This window comes from Myodes glareolus, chromosome 4, assembly GCF_982192425.1.
Source record: "Myodes glareolus chromosome 4, mMyoGla1.1, whole genome shotgun sequence".
Classification (NCBI taxonomy): Eukaryota; Metazoa; Chordata; class Mammalia; order Rodentia; family Cricetidae; genus Myodes; species Myodes glareolus.
Window position 1 is genome coordinate 10,135,056 of NC_142029.1, and position 19,270 is coordinate 10,154,325.

A 19,270-nucleotide genomic window follows, 5' to 3' on the forward strand; every position below is an offset into this window, starting at 1 on the left:
GGGATCAAATCCAAGGCCTTGCTCACAGCAGGCAAGCATCTTCCCAAACAAGCCATTTTGCAGTATCTAATTATCGATGCCGAGGAAGTGATTAGGAAACACCTGTGTTGCCAGGAGAACCCAAAGTGCTCCCTGGGAGACCTACCTGTTTTACCTGGGTGAACGTCAAGGGATAGAGGCTTTTTACAGGTCCGTTGGGACACAGGATGTCCAGAGCTTCAGCCACCGCCTTGAACTGAAAAGAAGCAAAAACAGACTCTGTGTCATGTCGTGTCGTCAGTGAGCAAGGGCAACATTAGTCTGAATTATCAAAGACACTGAGATAAGCCTCGATTGCCCAAGTTCTGCTGGCTTCTCAATCGCCTTTTTTTTTTAATAAAAAAAATTCATGGGTTTTTAAAAATATTTATTTATTTATTATGTATACAATATTCTGTGTGTGTGTGTGTACCTGTAGGCCAGAAGAGGGCACCAGACCTCATTACAGATGGTTGTGAGCCACCATGTGGTTGCTGGGAACTGAACTCAGGACCTTTGGAAGAGCAGGCAATGCTCTTAACCTCTGAGCCATCTCTCCAGCCCTCTCAATTGCCTTTGATTTCACCCCACTCCTTCTTTTCTTCTCTCACCCTCCCCCCTTTTCTGAGTCTCATGTGTATTATTACCACACTTATTTACTTACTTTGTTGGTGTGTATATACGTGTGTGTGTGAGTGTGTTTGTGTGTGCCACAGCACACATATGAAGGTCAAAGGAGTGGGAATGGGTAGGCCTCAAGTTTGCTAAGAGGCCAAGGATGACCTTGATCCTCCAAGTGCTGGGGTCACCACACCCATCTTACATTGGAATGCTGGAGTACAAACTCAGGGCCTCATGTATGCCAAACAGGCCCTCCACTCATTGAGCTAATACACAACTTTTATTTCTTACTATTATGATCTTATGCAGTGTTGAGGGCCGAATCTAGGGTTTCCCACGAGGTGGACAAGCAAGTTTTCTACCATTGTGTTACAATCCCAGGCCGTGTTCTTAACATACATTTATTTATATTTATTTATTTAGAGGCAGGGTCTTAGTATGTAGCCCTGGCTGTTCTCAAACGCAGAGATCCACCTGGCTCTGTCTCCCTAGTGCTGGGATTAAAGGTGGGTATCACTATATTCTAATTGCTCCTCACTCTTTCCTTTTTTCTCTTGTGTATGTGGGTGTTTTGCTTACCTGTGTGTCTGTGCACTGGTGTTTTGCCTGCCTGTGTGTCTGTGCACTGGTGTGTGCAGTGCCCAAGGAGACCAGAAGAGGGCATTAGATCCTGGAACTGGAGTTAGCTGCTGTGTAGGTGCTAGGAATGGAACCCGGATCCTCTGGAACAGTAGTCAAATATGGGCATGGTGGTGCACATCTTTAGTCCTAGCACTTGAGAGACAGGCAAATGTGACTTTGAGGCCTGGTCTAGATACTGAGACCCAGGACACCCAAAACTGAGTAGAGAAAAATCTATCTCAAACAAAATAAACTAAACTTAAAAAAACAAGAGTAGTCGGTATTCTTAACTGCTGAGCCACCTCCGTAGGCCCTGCTCCTAACTCTTGATGAAAATGAAAATGACGGCAGTCTTAAAAAGAGTCCGACGCGCACCCATTCAGAAATACAGCTCAGAGCTATCTATCTAAGAAGGCTTCAAAACGAATGGTACCCAAGATGTGAGGTTGCAGCTCTGCAAAGCATTACGGCAGGTTTTCAAGTGAGGAAGAAGCCTGCGGCAAAGATAGCAGTGAGAGGCAAATGACTCTAAGATTAGATCTGCCACCACGTCACACACCACCTGCTGCACGGTGGCTTCACTCTTCCAAGCTTGGGTGGCAGGAGCCTGTGGGATGGCTCCTGAGAGTTGCTCTCTGACCTCCACGAGTGTCAGAGCAAATGCATGTTCTCTCTCTCTCTCTCTCTCTCTCTCTCTCTCTCTCTCTCTCTCTCTATTGCATGCGTGCGTGCACGCGCACACAAAACCTTAAATGAAGAATGTAATCCTATACACTACGTTTTGTATAAATCGGATACTGCTCTCCACATATTTCCTTCCCTTCCATCATCTTTTGTGCTTTGTTTTGAGTTCATTAGCCAGCAAGTGTCCTTTGTAGCCCAGGCTGGAACTCTCTATTTAGCCAAAATGATGACCATGAACATCTGACCCTCCTATCTCCTACTCCCAAGCATGTGCCAACACATCTGCTCCCCATCGCCTTCTTGTCTGAAGAGAGAATCTTTCTCTATAGCCCAGGCTAACCTCAAACTCAACTATGTAGCACAGGTTGGTCTCGAACATAACAGCAATCCTCCTGCCTCAGTTTCCAAAGTGCTAGGATTTCAGGTATGAGTTATCATCCCCAAATTTCCTTCATGGCACTAAGCTGTATTTTTTTCAACTTATTATTGCTGTTGTTTTAGACATTTGGAGTTATTTTATATCATGTACAAGAATTTTTTACTTTTTTTTTTAAACCAAGCACCCATTCTTAAGCAGCTACAGTGATGAGCAAGCTCCCCGTCCTTGTGTGATTCAAGCGTGGTGAATCTAAGAAGAGATTCCTATCAAAGACCACAATCTTTGTAGAATGTGGCACAGATTCCACAACACTGGGTGGAAACTATTACAGAGGCACAGGCAGCCAACCAGAAGTCAGGAGGCTTCGAATGGAAAAAGTACACGACGGTGTTTGGCGTTTGCCTTAAAGATAAAAACGTATGTTGCTATTTTAGAATTTCAAGATTCTTAAGAAATAAGTGACTGTTCATGTTTTCTTCTTTTTCTGGTGAACGAATACATGTGGGAGTAAGGATGGGTCGAGGGGGAAAACCTGAAGACCCGGAGGGTAAAAACAAACCAATTTTGGTACAACCTTCCTCCCAACAGTTAAGTAACTCTCTCCAGTTTTCCCAGAATAAAACGACCTTACCTCTTATTAATGAGTAATTTCTATATTTTTCCTCTGATGGTCCAGTATTCAATAAGCTACAAGGATATGATTTTTCTTTTGGATCTAATTTAAGGGCAGAGATATCAAAAGTCCTGGGGTTTGGAGGAACTCATTAAAAATAGGTGGATGGGGCTGGCAAGATGGTTCAGCAGGTAAGAGCTCTTGTTATGTCTGATGACCTGAGTTTGAGTCCCTAGACCCCCACGGTAGAAAGAGATAACAGACTCCTTCATGTTGTCCACTGGCCTCCATCACGGTATGCACCTCTCCCAACCCCCAAAATAAATGCACTAATGAAGAAAGAAATTAAAGAGGCAAACGATGGGAGAAAGCCTCACTGGGCAGAATAAGGAGCAGGATGTTCCTCCCACAGCACTGCCTCTGAAAGCCAAGCACGGAGCCAAGTGACCCGAGCGGCTCAGGAACAGCCCTCACTCTCCTGCGGTGTCTCTGCATCCTGTCACTTGACATCCACATCTTATCTCCCATCGCTGCGTTCCCCTAGAAACGTCAATCACTCCGCCAGCTCTCAGAAGAGAGATTCGGAGAAACCCGGCAAGCCCCCGGCCCGCCTGAGACACTTTCACTCACTGTCTCCCCATGGGACTCTCCGTGAGGTCTTGACTTTGTTTTTCTTTTTGAGACAGGATTTTTAGGTAGTCCAGGCTAGCCTCTCACACACCCTGTAGCCAAGGATGACCTTGAACACTTGATTCTCCCGCCTCTACTTTCTGAATGCTGGGGCGAAGGTGTGTGTCAGCACACCTGGTTTATGAGGTACTGGGGAGGGAACCCAGGACGCCACAGATGCCAGGCGAGCGCTCTACCCACTGATCTACACTCCCAACCTTGTGTCTTACCTTTCTCAGAGCAACCTTTCCATATGCGAACTTGGGTGTCGATGGAGGGATAGGACCTTTCGGGACTTCTTTAAACTATAAAGCAGAGTGGGTGAGAGAAGAGGGGGAAAAAAAAAAAGTTAACCCTTTAGACACACACCTGTAAAATTATTTTTTTCTCTTCTTTTCTTTTTTGTTTGTCTAGACAGGGTTTCTCTGTGTTACAGCCCTGGCTGTCCTGAAACTCACTCTGTAGACCAGGCTGGCCTCGAACTAAGAGATCTGCCTGTCTCTGCCTCCCAAGTGCAGGGATTAAAATCATGTACCACCATGTCTCATCTTGGTTTAATAATGTGTTATTGGTAGTAGTTTATTGCTTAGCAAAATTGTAACGTCCTATCCAGGTAATTAATGTTTCAGAAAATAAGCAAATATACACAAATGCTATACTTCATATCCTTTATTTTTCCATCATAATCTGTGCCTGAAACATGGCTTCCAAACTGAACGTCAATACGGCTTGTCCAGCATTTGGAGGGGCGCACTCAGCAGAGAGCTGCTCCTCCCCTGGGAATCCAGTAGATCCCGAGGAAACTGGCTCATCCTGCTCTAGTCTCATACATCCGCCTATTCAGCATTTTCGTGTGGAGATGCTCGGTAGTGGAAAATTATAAAGAGTCCTTGTTCAGTGAGAGACACCTGCGTAGGCTGTATGAACCTCGTAGTAAGTCACATGTTCAAGATTCCCTGATTATCACACAGCCAGAAAGCGTGAGCAACTTTGCTCAGAGACGAGTCAGAGGCCAATGGCTGGGCTGAGTGGGCAGGGTGCCCACCACAGAAGCATGAGGACCCGAGTTCAGATCCTCAGGACTTACATGAAAGTCAGGTGTGGCGCTACACATGTGTAACCCAGCACCAGGGAGACTGAAGTGAGGTGAATCCCCAGGGCTTGCTAGGCAGTCAGTCTAGCTGAACAGCAAGCTCAGAGTCCAGAGAGGGATCTTGTCTCAAACAACAGACCAGAGACAGACAGGGGGAGATGTCAGAAGTTGGCCTCTGTCCCTGACACATGTATGAACAGACAAGCTCACAGGAGTGCACATGCGCTCTCTCTCTCTCTCTCTCTCTCTCTCTCACACACACACACACACTAGAGAACTATTGAAACAGGTTACCAATTTATTCAAGAGCTCATAAAAACAGAGTTACCAGTGCCTCATTAGGACGGGAGAGGGAGGGCCGCTTTACTCTATAGTTTTATGGTCAAAGTGTTAACCGTGCCTGGTTCAGCTTTACCCACACCAAAGACAGTATCTTAGAAAAATGCAAATGCCACAAGTTTTTGTCAAGCCTTGATGATTTGAAGATTCATATGTGACCTTTATCAGTGACTATAGGCTTAGCACAGCCTGCGGGGAAGCCGTTCTTTCCCTTTCCATTGGGGTACCCTTAACCCTGACTCACAGGGAGAGAGAGACACTTTCATTCTCTGAGTCTTTGGAGAAGGCAGGGGCCAGGCAGACTCTACATGGGCACTGGTCATCAGGTAGTTCCCTTCCTCATGCAAGCAAATATTCCAAACACTTTAACAAATCCATTGCAAGTCCCGTGAGAAAGACCACTAAGGGCCAGAGACTTGCTCAGAGACACGGGCAAGGCCCTAGGCATGATCCCCAGCACTGGGCGAAACAAACAGAAGGCTCCACTCTGTCTTTTAAAATAAGCCATTCCAGAGCCGGTCGGTGATGGCCCATGCCTTTAATACCAACACTTGTGGGGTGGGCAGAGGCAGGCTGAGCCCTGTGGGTTCAAGGCCAGCCTGGTCTAGAGAATGAATTCCAGGACAGCTAGGGCTACACAGAGGAACCTGTCTCGAAAAACCTGAATGAATGAATGAATGGGAAAAAACAGTCTCAGTCTGGCCTAGCGGATGCATGCAAAAGTTCAGTCTGGCCTAGCGGATGTATGCAACAGTTCAGTCTGGCCTAGTGGATGTATGCAACAGTTCAGTCTGGCCTAGCGGAGGTACACAACAGTTGAGTTTGGCCTAGTGGATGTACGCAACAGTTCTGTCTTGGACCCTGGCTTCATCTATCTCCCTGCATGGCACTGGTTGGCTCCTTCCAATTGTCCTAGAAGCAGGGCACTTTCCCTGGCTGAGTTCCGACAATGTTCCAGCCCTGGCCATCAACACGCTGCTCTCTCGCCTCTGCCTACAAGTCTTGGCTCACATATTACCTTCTGCAGGAGGCCTGTATGTACCGAGAAGCTAAAATCAGCTAGCATAAATCAGTACATGACAGATACCTGCTCAGTCATCTGTGAAGGAATGAGACCCATAGATAAAAACATTACCTGAAGCCAAAATAGTACTAATTAAGTAATCAATTAAAACATGATTCCAAGTAGCAGATTCTCAAGGTAGCGGAGGATGACCTTGGACTCCTGATCCTCCTGCCTCCACTTCTCAAGTGGGATTCCACGTGTCTGCCATCACGCCCAGCCCAGGTTTTGTGGGGGCTGGGGACTAAACTCAGATCCACCGGAAGTGCCTTTACCTGCTGATACATCTCATCAGGTCCTTATTCCATCTTAAAATTGCGTTTTCAGGTAGAGTCTCACATAGTCCAGGATGGCCTCAAATTTACTATGTTGCCAAGGGTGACTCTTGATCCTCCTGCTCCCATCTCCTGAACGCTGGGATGGCAGGTGTGCGGCCCCATATCCTCTACACAGTGCTGGGGATCATATCTAGGGCTCCGTGCAAGCCAGGCAACTACTCTATCAACCGAGTTCTTCACTATTTATGAACCACATGAGTGCTGGAGCTTCCTGAGAGCCAGGCACAGAGGGGTGCATATTGTACAACTCCATTTATATCAAGGTCAAAACAAGCAAAGTTAATATATGCAACAGAAGTTGGGGCAGTGGTCAGCTCAGAGCAGGTGGGTGGGTGCTGAGGATGAGGAAGGAACACCAGGGAGGCTCCCACTGGGTGTTGGCTGCTGTGTTCTGTTCACTTTGCATACACAGTAGCCTTGGGACTTCTAAGGACACAGGTAATAACACACTTGAATGGGTAAGAAAACAAAAACACAGCAAAAACCCTTCCCAACCAGAAGAAGGGAAACGACAAAACAAAAACATCCTCAAACAAAGGCAAAAGGGAAATAAGGAGAAGAAAAACAACAAAAGGTAGAACATGAAGAAATTAGCTGAAATTAATCTCCAAAGTAGTTTTCACACAAGCAAGAGGGGCCCCTCAAAAGGCTGGGCAGGGTGGCATATGCCCGTGATCCTAGAGATGGGGGTGGAGACGGAAGGGTTCCTGGGGCTTTCTCGTCAGTCAGCCAGCTGAATCAGGGAGCTCCAGGGTCAGGGTGAGACTCTGCCTCAAGAGTAAGGTGAGGAAGGACTAAGGAAGACACATAACGCATACTTACAAACATACACATGCACACATACAAGATGGAAATCTATCAGTATGTATCAAGCGTTATGATGAATTGGGCTGCATGGTCCAGCGGTTAAATGTGAACTCTCTTGAGTTTAGTTCACAGTACCAACCCACACGGTGTAGCTCACAACTGCCTGGAACTCTGCTCCGGGGTCCAGTGGCCTTTTTTGGCATCCTCAGGTACCCACACACATACACACCACACCCACACACAATAAATAAGTAATTTTTTTTTTATTTTTAGAGACAGGGTTTCTCTGTGGCTTTGGGGCCTGTCCTGGAACTAGCTCTTGTAGACCAGGCTGGCCTCAAACTCACAGAGATCCACCTGCCTCTGCCTCCCGAGTGCTGTGATTAAAGGCGTGTGCCACCGCTGCCTGGCTACAAAAATAAACCTTAAAAAAAATAAATAAAACCTTTAAACGGTAAAAGAAACTTTAGATGAGAATATATTTCTCTCTTTCTCTATCTTTTGAGACAGTGTCTTATGTAGCCCAGGCTGGCCTTGAACATACGACCTAGAATGATTTAACTGCTGGTGCCCTTGCTCCACCTCCAGATTACAGCTGTGTACCACACCTGGTTTATATCATGCTTTTCCAGAACCTTCCAGCTATGGTATGTTAATCCTGGCTTTAATCCTTTAATCCTGGCTCTCAAAAGGCAGAAGCAGGCAGATCTCTGTGAGTTCAAAGTCCCGACCTCATCTATGCAGAGAGATCCTGTCTCAAAACACAAACAAGAAACCCCCCAAAAAAACGAAAGAAAATATTTCCTAATACAAATCTTAACACATGCTTAAAGCTGACATTACATAACACTTAAGTTCTACCACTATAGAAAGAAAACCTAGATTTTTCAAAACTTCAAAACTCTGGTGACTGAGCAGAAAAACTGTGGGTTTTTTTTGTTTTGTTTTCTTTTCTTTCTTTCTTTTTCTTTAAAAAAAAAAAAACTCACCGCAGAGACAGGAAACCCCACCTGAGTACTTAGGTGCTTCAAAGGCTGGCTGCTGGCAGGAGCCAGAGGTTCCAGAGGCAGCTAGAGCAAGCAGCAGTCACTTGGCCCAGATAGAACACCACGTTTCTCCAGCACGTGCACATCTGCCTGCACACTGGTGTCAACCATTTATCCTTCAACACACATGAGCTCCCACAAGGACACATCTTCTGGCTTCTACTTGCTGGACGTACTATGTCAGAGACCACCCTGGATAGCTTTAGACACGTCCCTGGCTCTCCCTACTCATGACTGGGGACCCTAACTCCACTCCTACGGAGATGGAGGACACGGAGCCTACAGCCTTGCTGATAAACTCATGGAGTCTTCACTGGGTGCGGCTGTGCCCCAAACCATGCCTCCCTTCAACCACGCTGTCGATAAGGTTCCAGGTAGGAAGTCACCTACAGAGTCATAGGGAGTTCATGACAGGCTCCCTACCAGTCCAGCTTGCCAAGAATCCAAAGGACCCACCTTCTGGATGACATTTCGAAGAGCAAAATACTTCTCAGTGAGGTCCCCGGCCTCACTCAGTGGGGCATCGTAGTCATAGCTGGTAGGCTGTGCCGCGTAGGGCATGTTGGCACCTAGAAGACAAAAACAAATAAATATGTCACTGGTCACTACTGTGGGCCTTGCTCAGGGACACAGGTTAGGGCGAGAAGAAATGAAAGACACAGTAAAGAGCTAGGCAGTGGTGGCTCGGGAGGCAGAGGCAGGCAGATTTCTCTGAGTCGAGGCCAACAGAGCGATTTCCAGGACAATCAGGGCTACACTGGGAAATCCTGCCCAAAACAAAACAAAACAAAAAATAAAAGAAATCAAACAATAAACAGACACATAAATGCCCAAATCATCCGAGCTGGGATCCAGCTGACCAAGTGCTTCCCCAGCACAGCAGACACCGGATGTGGTGGCACAGGCCTGCAACCGAGCATTTGGGAGGTAGGGCAGGAAGATCAGAAGTTCAAGGTCATTCTCTCTTCTCATTCTAATTTAATTTTGTGTGCATGTGTTTTCTTCAGTATATATGCCATGTTTGATCCACCTGAGGCCAGAAGAGGGTGTCAGGTTTCCTGGGACCGGAGTTACATACAGCTGTGAGAAACCATGTGGATTCTGGGAATCAAACCCAGGCCCTCTGGAAGAGCAGTCGGTTCTAGGACCTGCTTTTCCTCAGTTCATGTCCCTCAGGGGACCGACCGCCTTTATCTATCAACCATTGAGGCTGGGGACCTGGGGACGTACAAACCACCTCCCTTGCTCCAGATTTCCTCAGGACTGGCTGAAGCCACTCCCAGAGCTACACCACCCCGCCTTCTGCACCCAGTCATTCCTCTGTGTGGCAGGTGCTGCTCCTGAGAACACACCCAAGGATGGTCTTGTCTGGCTACCGTGGGGCCTTCTCCTGTGATGGTTGAGACTTGAGGGACTTAGAATCACGCAGAAGACAAACCTCTGGGGTATGTCTGTGGGGGGAGTTTCCAGGCCCAGTTAACTGAGGTGAGACGATCCACCCTAACCATGGAAGAAGCTCCCATTCTATAGGCTGGTGTCCTACCCTAAGGACCAAGCCAGCTGAGACCGGCATTCGTCTCTCGCGGCTTCCAGACTTCAGATGTGGTATGACCACCTGAAGTTCCCGCTCACTTCCTTATGTTTGCTTTTGTGAAGTGTTTTATCATAGCAATGGTAAGTATAATCAATACAACTTCCCTGGAACTTGACCCGTGACAAAGACCAATGAGGAGAGGTCGGGGCTGAGGACACAAAATGACCAGAAAAATAATTCCGTAGCAATTATTGTTCAAGGTGCAGAGTCTAGACCAGAAACTCCTAAGCTTGCCAAAGATGACACCCCCAGGTCCAGGCTCCCTGAATATTGGCCAGCCCTTTGAAAATACACCCATGCATAAAGGACATATGGGAACCTGCAGAAACGGTGTTAGAACCCTGCAGTGGAGAGCCTGGGTCCCGTGGGGGGCTGAGAGCAGAGACGTCCAGGTTAACTCCAAACTACTATGCAGTCAAGGATGACCTTGAACTTCTGATCTCCTGCTGCTGGGGTCACAGGTGTGAATTACCAAGCCAGGTTTTTGCCGTGCTGGGGTGGAATTCGCGGCCACCTGCAGGCTAGGTGTACTGCTGCAGCCTACTGTGGACCAGCAAGGCTTGTGCATCTTCTAGCTCAGACAGCCCTCTGCCATGCAGGCATGTCAGAATGAAGTGGCTTTATGATGGCTCTCTTTAAGAGCTTAATTTGTAAGCAAATGAGGAAAAATTATGACAGTTCTCCAATACTCTGTGATCAGCTCCCAAACGACGGGCCTGAGGACCCGGTGTCGGAGCAGCTGACGAAACAGCCAGGGGATCAGGTTGGCCTCGCTTTCTCATCAATTTGCACAGAATCTCACCTTGGAAGACCACTCAGCCAACACTTCCTCTCCTTCCTACTCTTGCGAGACAGCTCTACATCCGGTCTGCCTGCCCCAGGGGCAGCATAGGAGCACAGGTTCAAACACTTCCCTCCCCGCGACACAGAGAGAGATTACAAACCACATCCTCTTCTAAGGAGTTCACCTGCTGTGTGGCTCCTCTTCCGACGGGGTTTCTTATTTGATTCAATCTGCACTAAGCTTCAGGCACCTTATAGGCAGGACCAAGCCATGCTGACCCTTGAGTCCTCAGCCCAACCAGGCACGGGGGTGGGGAGATCAGTGAGTAGCATGCTGTTGAATGCGACAGGTGTAACTTCCAGACTCAAATGCAACAGCCGGAGTGAAATGAACGGGGTTACTAATGGGTCAACTAGAGACTCTTTCTTCTAGTTCTTTATGTGTGTGTGAGTGTGTGCATGCACACATGGGCACATATGCACGCAGGTGCACTGTATGTGTAGGTAGGCGTGCATATGTGCACATGCATGTGTGAACATGTTTATGTGTGCAAATGCATGTACAAACCAGGAGCTACCCATCTGGTTTTGAATGGATGAAAAAGCTAGGTTAATTAATTAATTTTGTTTGTATATATATCATGGTATGTATGTGGAGGCTAGCTTCAGGAGTCATTTTTTTCCCCTTTTTTCTTCCTCTCACCATATAGGTCCTGAGGTCATTAGGCTTGACAGCAAGAACCTTTAGCCACTGCACCATCTCCCTGGTCCTTAATTTAGTTTGGGAGACAGGGTATCTCATCGGCCTGGAGCCCCCAACTACGCTCCACTGGCTGGCGAGGAAGCCCAGGGATCTGCTTGCCTCCCCTTGCTCACACTAGGATTATAGACGTTGACCTCACCATGCCTGGCTTTTCTTCCATTCCCTTCACTTTGTATTGGAGACAAGGTTTCTTCTGTGTGGCCCTAGCTGTCCCGAGACTTGTTCTATAGACTAGGCTGGTCTCAAAGGGCTCCGCCTCTGAAGTACTGGGAATCACGGTGTGCACTGCCACACCTGGCTTGCCCGGCTTTTCTTAACATGGGCTCGGGGCTCACACTCAAGCCGCTGTCTTGCGCAGCAAGTGACCAGTACTACTGGGGAGCGGCGTGCGCTTAAGCCACACGTGGGGGATTCAAGGCAAGAAGATGATGGAAATGTGAGCAGGAGTGGTCCTCCCCCCCCCCAGGAAGGGTGGAGTACCCAGGGTACTGAGGTGTGGACACATGGGGGTGGGAGGTACACTATACACACAGCCACGCACATTTCCTGAGGTTGGATGCACAAGTCCCTCCCCTGGGAAGTGGGTCTAAATACAGCTGCTAAGTTCAGGCCAGCTCGGCCAAAAGCAGCTCCAGAGGCCTGGAGAACAAAACCTGGCTGGTCTGGGGTTTGTTCCAGGCCTACAGGCTGCAGGGCATTATCTGAATGGCAGTGCCTTGGCTCACGGCAGCCTGGGCTCTAGTCCAGGCTCTGTCCTTTGCCAGCAGAAGAGGAAGTGTGGGGTGATTCCTGGCACCCTTATATTCTTATCTGTAAAGCAATGTCAATAACCGCTATTCTGAACAAGCCTGATAAGAGAACCAAACAAAAGGTGGGCAGGAGACAGATTTCTACGGCCACAGTAGGGCAGGGTCCCTGGAGGGCTGACAGCTTTTGCCTTTCGTCATTGCTGTTGCTAGCTTATTTTTATTTACCCTTTGTTTTGTTTTGAGACATCTCGCTATGCAGCCCTGGCTTGCCGAGGGCTCACTACGTAGACCAGGCTGGCCTCAGACTTGTGAGAATTCTCCTGCCTCTGCCACCCCAATGCTGGGAGTATAGTGCACACTGCCACACCTGACTTAGCTTTCTCTTGATTCTTTGAAAGAGGGTCACAAGTAGTCCAGACTGGACCCTAAGTCACTGTGTAGCTAAAAATCACCTGGAACTTCTAACCCTTTCGCCTCTACCTCCCAGGTGGGATTAAAGTGTGGCTCATCACAACAGGCTTGTGCATGGGGCTCAAATCCAGGGCTTTGTGAATGCGAGGTAGGTAAGTACCCCAGCAACTGAACTACATCCCAACCCTAGAATATTATTTAGTAATAAGAATGAAGTATTTTAAGTGATAGAATATGGATGAGCCTTGAAAATATTAGGCTAGGGCCTGGAGGGATAGTTCAGCAGTTAAGAGCACTGACTGCTCTTCCAGGGGTCCTGAGTTCAATTCCCAGCAGCCACATGATGGCTCACAGCCATCTATAGTGAGATCTGGTGCCCTCTTCTGGCCTGCAGGCATACACGCAGGTAGAACGCTGTATATATAATAAATAAATAAATCTTAAAAAAAAGAAAATATTAGGCTAAATGAAAGAAATCAGATCAAAACCTTTATATTGTATGGCTCTGTTTCTATGAACTATCTAGAGCAAAGAGTCCCCAGGCAGGGAAGAACTCGGCGGCCTGCGGGGGCTGTGGGAGGAGAGGGAATGGCTGTGACTGGCGGGTGGCCTTTCTTTCAAGTGGACGGGAGAAGGTTCTGGAAGTAGAGGGGAAGGATTGTACAACTCTGAGGACACCTGGAATACTTATTTAGAATTGTCAGTTTTATGGTTTTTAAAAACAAGATGGGAGTGGGGAGATGCTCAGGGGGTAAAGATGTTCCACCAGGCCCAAATATCTGAGCTCAATCCCCAGGATCCACAGGGTAGAAGAAGAGAACCAACTCCCCTAAGTTGCTCTTTGACAGACACATATGCATAAACAAGTATGAGAGATGTGTGTGTGTGTGTGTGTGTGTGTGAGAGAGAGAGAGAGAGAGAGAGAGAGAGAGAGAGAGAGAGAGAGAGAGAAATATTAGGGGAGGCAGAGACTTGGAGACAGGAGGATCCCTCACCTGGTGCTGTGTCTAAGGACTGACAATTGAAGTTGTCCCCTGACCTACACATGCTGGGAAATAATCCTCTTGTACATTTTAAAGATTTGTCACTCATACTGGTTTAATAAAATGCTGAATGGCCAGGAGCCAGGCAGGAAGTACAGGCGGGGAAACCAGACTAAGGATGATGGGAAGGAGAGGGCAGAGCGAGCAGATGAATGTGATATTTAAGAAAGGTATCAGCATGTAGCAGAACGTAAATAAGGAATATGGGTTAACTTAATATGTAAGAGCTAGTTAGTAATAATCCTGGCCTATTGGCTGAGCATTTATAAATAATATTGAGTCTCTACATGAAAATTTGGAAGCAGATGTTGGGACAGGGTGCAGGCAGATGGGCAAGAAACATCCACTTACATCCACATACATGGAACCCACAGATATATATGTATACATGCATCTGTACAACATATAAACACACACACACACACACACACACACACACACGACCAAAGCAGAGTATGTAAACAAACACACACAGCCACACTAGACTGCCAGAGAGACCTGGCTGGAAGTAGTTAAATGATCAAATTATGCCCCTTTAAGGTTTTTTTTCCAACTAAATGATTCTTATGTGTTAGAAATTTAGAAGACAAATGGAAACAGAAAAGTAAAAATTGGCCATTGTACCATTTCCAAAATCACGCACCAGAAACAGAGTAAGCTTTTACTAATGGATGTTAAATGGATCTTACCATTCCAATAGGCAAAATTGGTCCCACCTATAAACATGTACCTACAGAGAAATAAGAGAACACACGTACTTCACTGTGAGCCACAGCGACAGGGCTCCCTCTCCCAGAACTGGATACTCACAAGTTCACACTGGCCCCGCGGGCCAGCAGGTCATAGAGGGAAGCAGCCACTATTTCAGTCTTTACGGTGGAGTGGGGTTCACCCCAGTGGTCTAGCCAGCCAGTATAGAACTCAGAGTTGATCTGAAAAGGGAAAAGGGGGTGGAAAAAGGGGGTAGCACTTAAGAGACACGGATAACCTTCAAGAAATGCCGAGGAGTCCCTGTCGTGCCCTGTCCTCTTCTCCAAACAATAGGTGCTAAGGGAAATTGATACGCATGCTTAACCTGGAGCTCGGAGGGTCCCATGAGGACTTGCAATTACAACAGTGTCTATCCTGGGTCTCTGAGTGCCAGCCAGTTGTGACATCTCATCTTACTCATTGTAGACCCAACCAAACAGAGATATTTGGGAATGTAGCTCAGTTAGTAGAATGCTTGTCTAGCATGAATGAAGCCCTGGGTTCCATCCCTGGAATTGTATAAACTGGGTATGGTGGTACTCATCTCTAATTTCAGTTCTCAGGTGGTAGCGGCAAGAGGTTACAAATGCAAGGAAAAAAATCTTTACATTTTTTTTTTTTGACAAAAAGTTTGTGTCAGTACTGGAAGGTCCAGTCTCCACCCCTCCCCATCATCATTACCTAAATAATAAAGTAAGACATCCACACAGCATCTATGCTACATCAGGTTTAATCAACCTGGAGAGGATTTAAGCCTAGGACAGGATGTACAATATAAACCCACAAGAACTGCACCATTTTACAGAAGGGACTTGGGCAGCTACTGATTCCAGTATCTGAGGTTTAGAATCTCACATCCAATATTCAATCCTCCAGTTGGGACAACTGAGTCTCCCTTTCCTTTCATTTCCTCCCACTTCCCCCTTCTTCCACCTTCCCCCTTTCTCCTTTCCTCTTCCCCCTTCCCTTCCCTTTCTTCCTCTTCCTCCTCCTCCTCCTCTTCTTCCTCCTCCTCCTCCTCCTCTTTCTTCTTCTTCTTGAGACAGGGTTTCTCTAGATAGCCCCAGATTTCTTGGAACTCACTCTGTAGACCAGGCTGACCCCAAACTCAATAAAGATCCACCTGCCCCTATCTCCCAAGTGCTGGGATTGCTGGGATTTAAAGGTTTGCACCACCACTACCTGGCTTAAAAATCAACTGAGTGGGGGCTGGAGAGATGGCTCAGTGGTTAAGATCACTTGCTGCTCTTGTGGAGGACCTGGGTTCAATTCCCAGCACCCATATGGCAGCTCACAACTGTCTGCAACTCCAGTTCTAGGGGATTTGACATCTTCACACATGCAGGCAAAACACCAATGAACACAAAATAAAAATCATAAAAAAAAATCAACTAAGCCACTCTATGGGTGATGAGAATTGAACCCAGATCCACTGGAAAAGCAGTCAGTGCTTTTAACCACTGAGCCATCGCTCCAGGCCGGAACAACTGGCTCATTTTACCTACATCAGTTTTGTCAGCTGCTCCCACATTTCATGTCCCCTTCTCCCAACGCCAAAGCATTTAGCTGACAAGATAGTTTCATAAATAATTAATCCAGTCAGGCATGGTGGTGCAGAAATATAACCCAAGTATTTGGGGAGCTGAGGCAGGAGGATTATGTGTTCAAAGACAACCTGGGTTATATAATTAATTAATCTGAAACCAACTGGAGATCACCTAGGAAGACTGTATTGGAAATGAAAACACACACAAAAAAAAACAAAGGCTGGGGCTGTATCTCGATGGTAGAGAAATTGCTTAGCATGTGTAAGCCCTGCATTCAATCCCTGTGTGACGGGGCAAGACAGAGCACAGGCTCCTCCATCTTGTCTTCCTGCTGAGGCCATTTCAGGTTTAACTAGAATTTGATCTCCTTGATGGAGAATCCAGTGGAAAATTACCCAACTCTGCTCTAGGCCTTGAGGCCAAGATGCCCAGGCTAACTTTATCTTAGCTTCTGTTAAACTGTTTGTGTGAGGAAATCTCCCCCTGCTGCTGTTGAGCAAGATAAGAGGCAAGATTTTTGCCTTGGTCGGTGTCACACTAAGGCCTCCAATCCTTGAGCATCGTCCCAGCGGACTAGAAGCAAGACTTTCAACTGGCTATAAACTGTGTCTGAGTGGTCTTCTCTGGTGGGCTCCCCAAAACACCTTAATTAAAGACAAAAACAGCTCCAAATTCATCCTTTACACACGAGTCACTCTTTTTGCTTAAGTATTGATCTTGAGACCCACCTAAACATAAGGACGATCTGTCCACAGGCAACTTAACATCAGTTCACCGTCAGAAAGGAAAAAGAGGGACCCTGGAGAGGTTCCAGGAAGTAGCTCCGCCCATCTGAGCATGCGCCACAGAGCTCCAGCAGCGCTGAAATTTGTGCTCTTGTCTAAACAACAGCAGCTGCCGCTGCAGCCGGAGGGAAGAGCAAAGCATGCAGGGTGGATGCAGGCCCAGCCTCGGCCTCCCTCTCCTCCCAGCAGCTGCAGCTCAGCGAAACTACACTCTTGGTGCTTCTTCCTGAGGTCCACCCAAGTACAGCAGAATGACGTCTGCATTTTACCCGATCCTCAAGCCAGGTGGGGAAGCTCAGAGTGTTAGAAACAAGTCTTCCAGCAAGAGGCTACTTGGAGGCTAAGGCATGTCTTTCTCCTCCAGAGAACTGGAGTTCAGTTCCCAGGACCCCACATGGAGCAGTTCCAGGGGATCCTGCATGCCTCTTTGGCCTCTGAGAATACCCACATGCATGGACATAGACATAAAATGAAACCTTAAAACACACACACATGTGAGCCAGATCCTGGCCCAGCGGCTCCCAGGCTCCTCAACTGACTGCTCCCTAGGGACGATGTAGCTCAGTTAGCAGACTGGCATCCTTTGTATGCAGGGAGCCCTGGGTTTGATTCACCACAGAAAGCTGGGTGTGGCCATGCACGGTTGTTCCCAGCGTCTGAAAGGAGGAAACAGGAGGCTCGGGAGTTTAGAGTCAGCCTCGGTCACACACTGATTTCTGAGCCCTGGCCTGCACCAGACCCAGTCACTCATGAGTCCAGAGGGGTTCTATCCCCCTACCCCAAAGTCACATTAGCTGCTCACCCCAGAGCCAAAAATTAAAAAACAACCAAAGATGAACTGGTTTTCTTCTGCAGCCTGTCACCTCCTCTGGGACACGCTGCACCCCCAGTTCTTACCAAAGGGCCTCTAGGTTCGAACTTCCTCTGGGTTAGGAAAGCCTGTGTGATGTTATTGCCTGGAAATGACAAGCGGGAGAAGGAAAGTCAGTCACAGGCGTAAGAAGCCAATCTGTCTGCTATGTATGGTCACTGGTATGGAATTCACAAGCTGGACTCTAATCCCAAAGAAAATGTATAGGAAGTGGAGGGCTAACAAGAGGGCTCAGAGGAAAAAGGTGCTTGCCACCAAGGCTGAGGACCTGAGTTCAAATCCTGAGGACCCACACAGCACAAAGAGAGAACGATTCTCACAGTTACCCCTGAGCTCTGTGGCTCTTGCGCACGCCCCCCCCACATGTAAATAAATGCATGAAAAAATTTTGTCTTACAGATGTGGAGTTTCCAGGAAGTAACTTAGTCAGTCCCTCCTTTTCCCATTATGGATGAATGACATTTAATGTCCTATAATTGAGGGGACCTCTTACCCCTCTCTGCCATGTAAGGACTCAACAAGAAACTGATATGTGACCCAGAAGGAGAGGTCCTGGCTCAGCACGGCCTCCATGGGACCCCCGACCTTGGACTCTGCAGCACCCAGAACTGTGAGAGCAGCAGCTTTCTGTTTATTTCTTTTAATTTTTCCTGGGTCTCATTGTGAAGCTCAGTCTGGCGTGGAATCCACCATGCTACCCAGACTGATGTCAAAATCCATGATCCCCCTGCCTCAGCCTTCGGAGAGAGAACAGGTGTATACTACCACACCCACACATTAATTTACCGTAATAATCCAAACGGGGCTGGGGTGGAGATCAATCGGTAGAGTGCTTACCCAGCATGCACAAGGCTCTGGGCTCAGACATACAAACTGCGGGAATGACACAAGCCTGTGTATCTCCAGCTCTGAGGGGGGGGGGGGCAAGGATATCAGTTCAAGGTAACCCTCACCTATGAAGAGAGTTGAGACCAGCCATGACTACAGACCTGTCAACAACAATAACACCTTAAACTGAGGGAGACAGTCCCTGTCTTCCTACACCCCTTCTTTCTGCTGTCTCCCTGAGCAGGCCTCCACGGCTATGGCTCTGCCTGAATGCATGCCCACACGTCCACTGCCTTCCAAGCTGCACTTCCCAAGCCCCCTCCCCCCATGTCTGTCTTTTGCCAGCCGACTGAGCTGCTCCCCTCCAGGATGGGCCTGCTCTAGAGACCTTCCTTGTGACTCAGAGCACTGTCCACACAAGGGAGCTCCGGATGTCTACCAGCTAACTTGCAGATACAAGGGACGAGGCCACTCTGTGTTACTCTCTGATGAATGGAGACCGTTCTGAATATCAGTCTATACACCTCAGCCATCCAGCTCCTTGTTTTCAACCACCCTTCCCTCTCCTCCCCTCCCTTCTTTCTCTTCTCATTTTATGTGTGTATCCTCTTTATAAAAAAGATTGAGTTATTCATTATTTTATGTGTACATGTATGTGCCTGAGGGTGCATCTGTGTACCACATGCATGCAATGCCTGCCAAGGCTAGAAGAGAGTGTCTGATCCCCTGGGGCTATGGTTGTGAGCCTGTAGGTGTTGGAAGCTGAACTCAGGTCCTCTGTAAGAACAGCAAATACTCCTAACCTCTGAGTCAGACCCCTTGTGTGTAAATCTTATAAAACAGGGTCTTAACATG

The 19,270-nt window shown here is 47.6% G+C and overlaps 1 protein-coding gene across 1 annotated transcript in view; it reads right to left on the reverse strand.

Annotated features, from left to right (window-relative positions):
• Positions 1–19,270, reverse strand: part of Glb1 (galactosidase beta 1) — a 75,147-nt gene that overhangs the window by 24,889 nt on the left and 30,988 nt on the right. Inside the window, exons 7-12 of the mRNA XM_085688991.2 lie at positions 17,614–17,672; positions 14,445–14,566; positions 14,324–14,364; positions 8,748–8,860; positions 3,836–3,910; positions 146–235 (exon numbers count right to left, since the gene is read on the reverse strand). Of these exons, the coding sequence (XP_085545117.2) occupies positions 146–235; positions 3,836–3,910; positions 8,748–8,860; positions 14,324–14,364; positions 14,445–14,566; positions 17,614–17,672 (500 nt within the window). The remainder of the gene's footprint in view (positions 1–145; positions 236–3,835; positions 3,911–8,747; positions 8,861–14,323; positions 14,365–14,444; positions 14,567–17,613; positions 17,673–19,270) is intronic.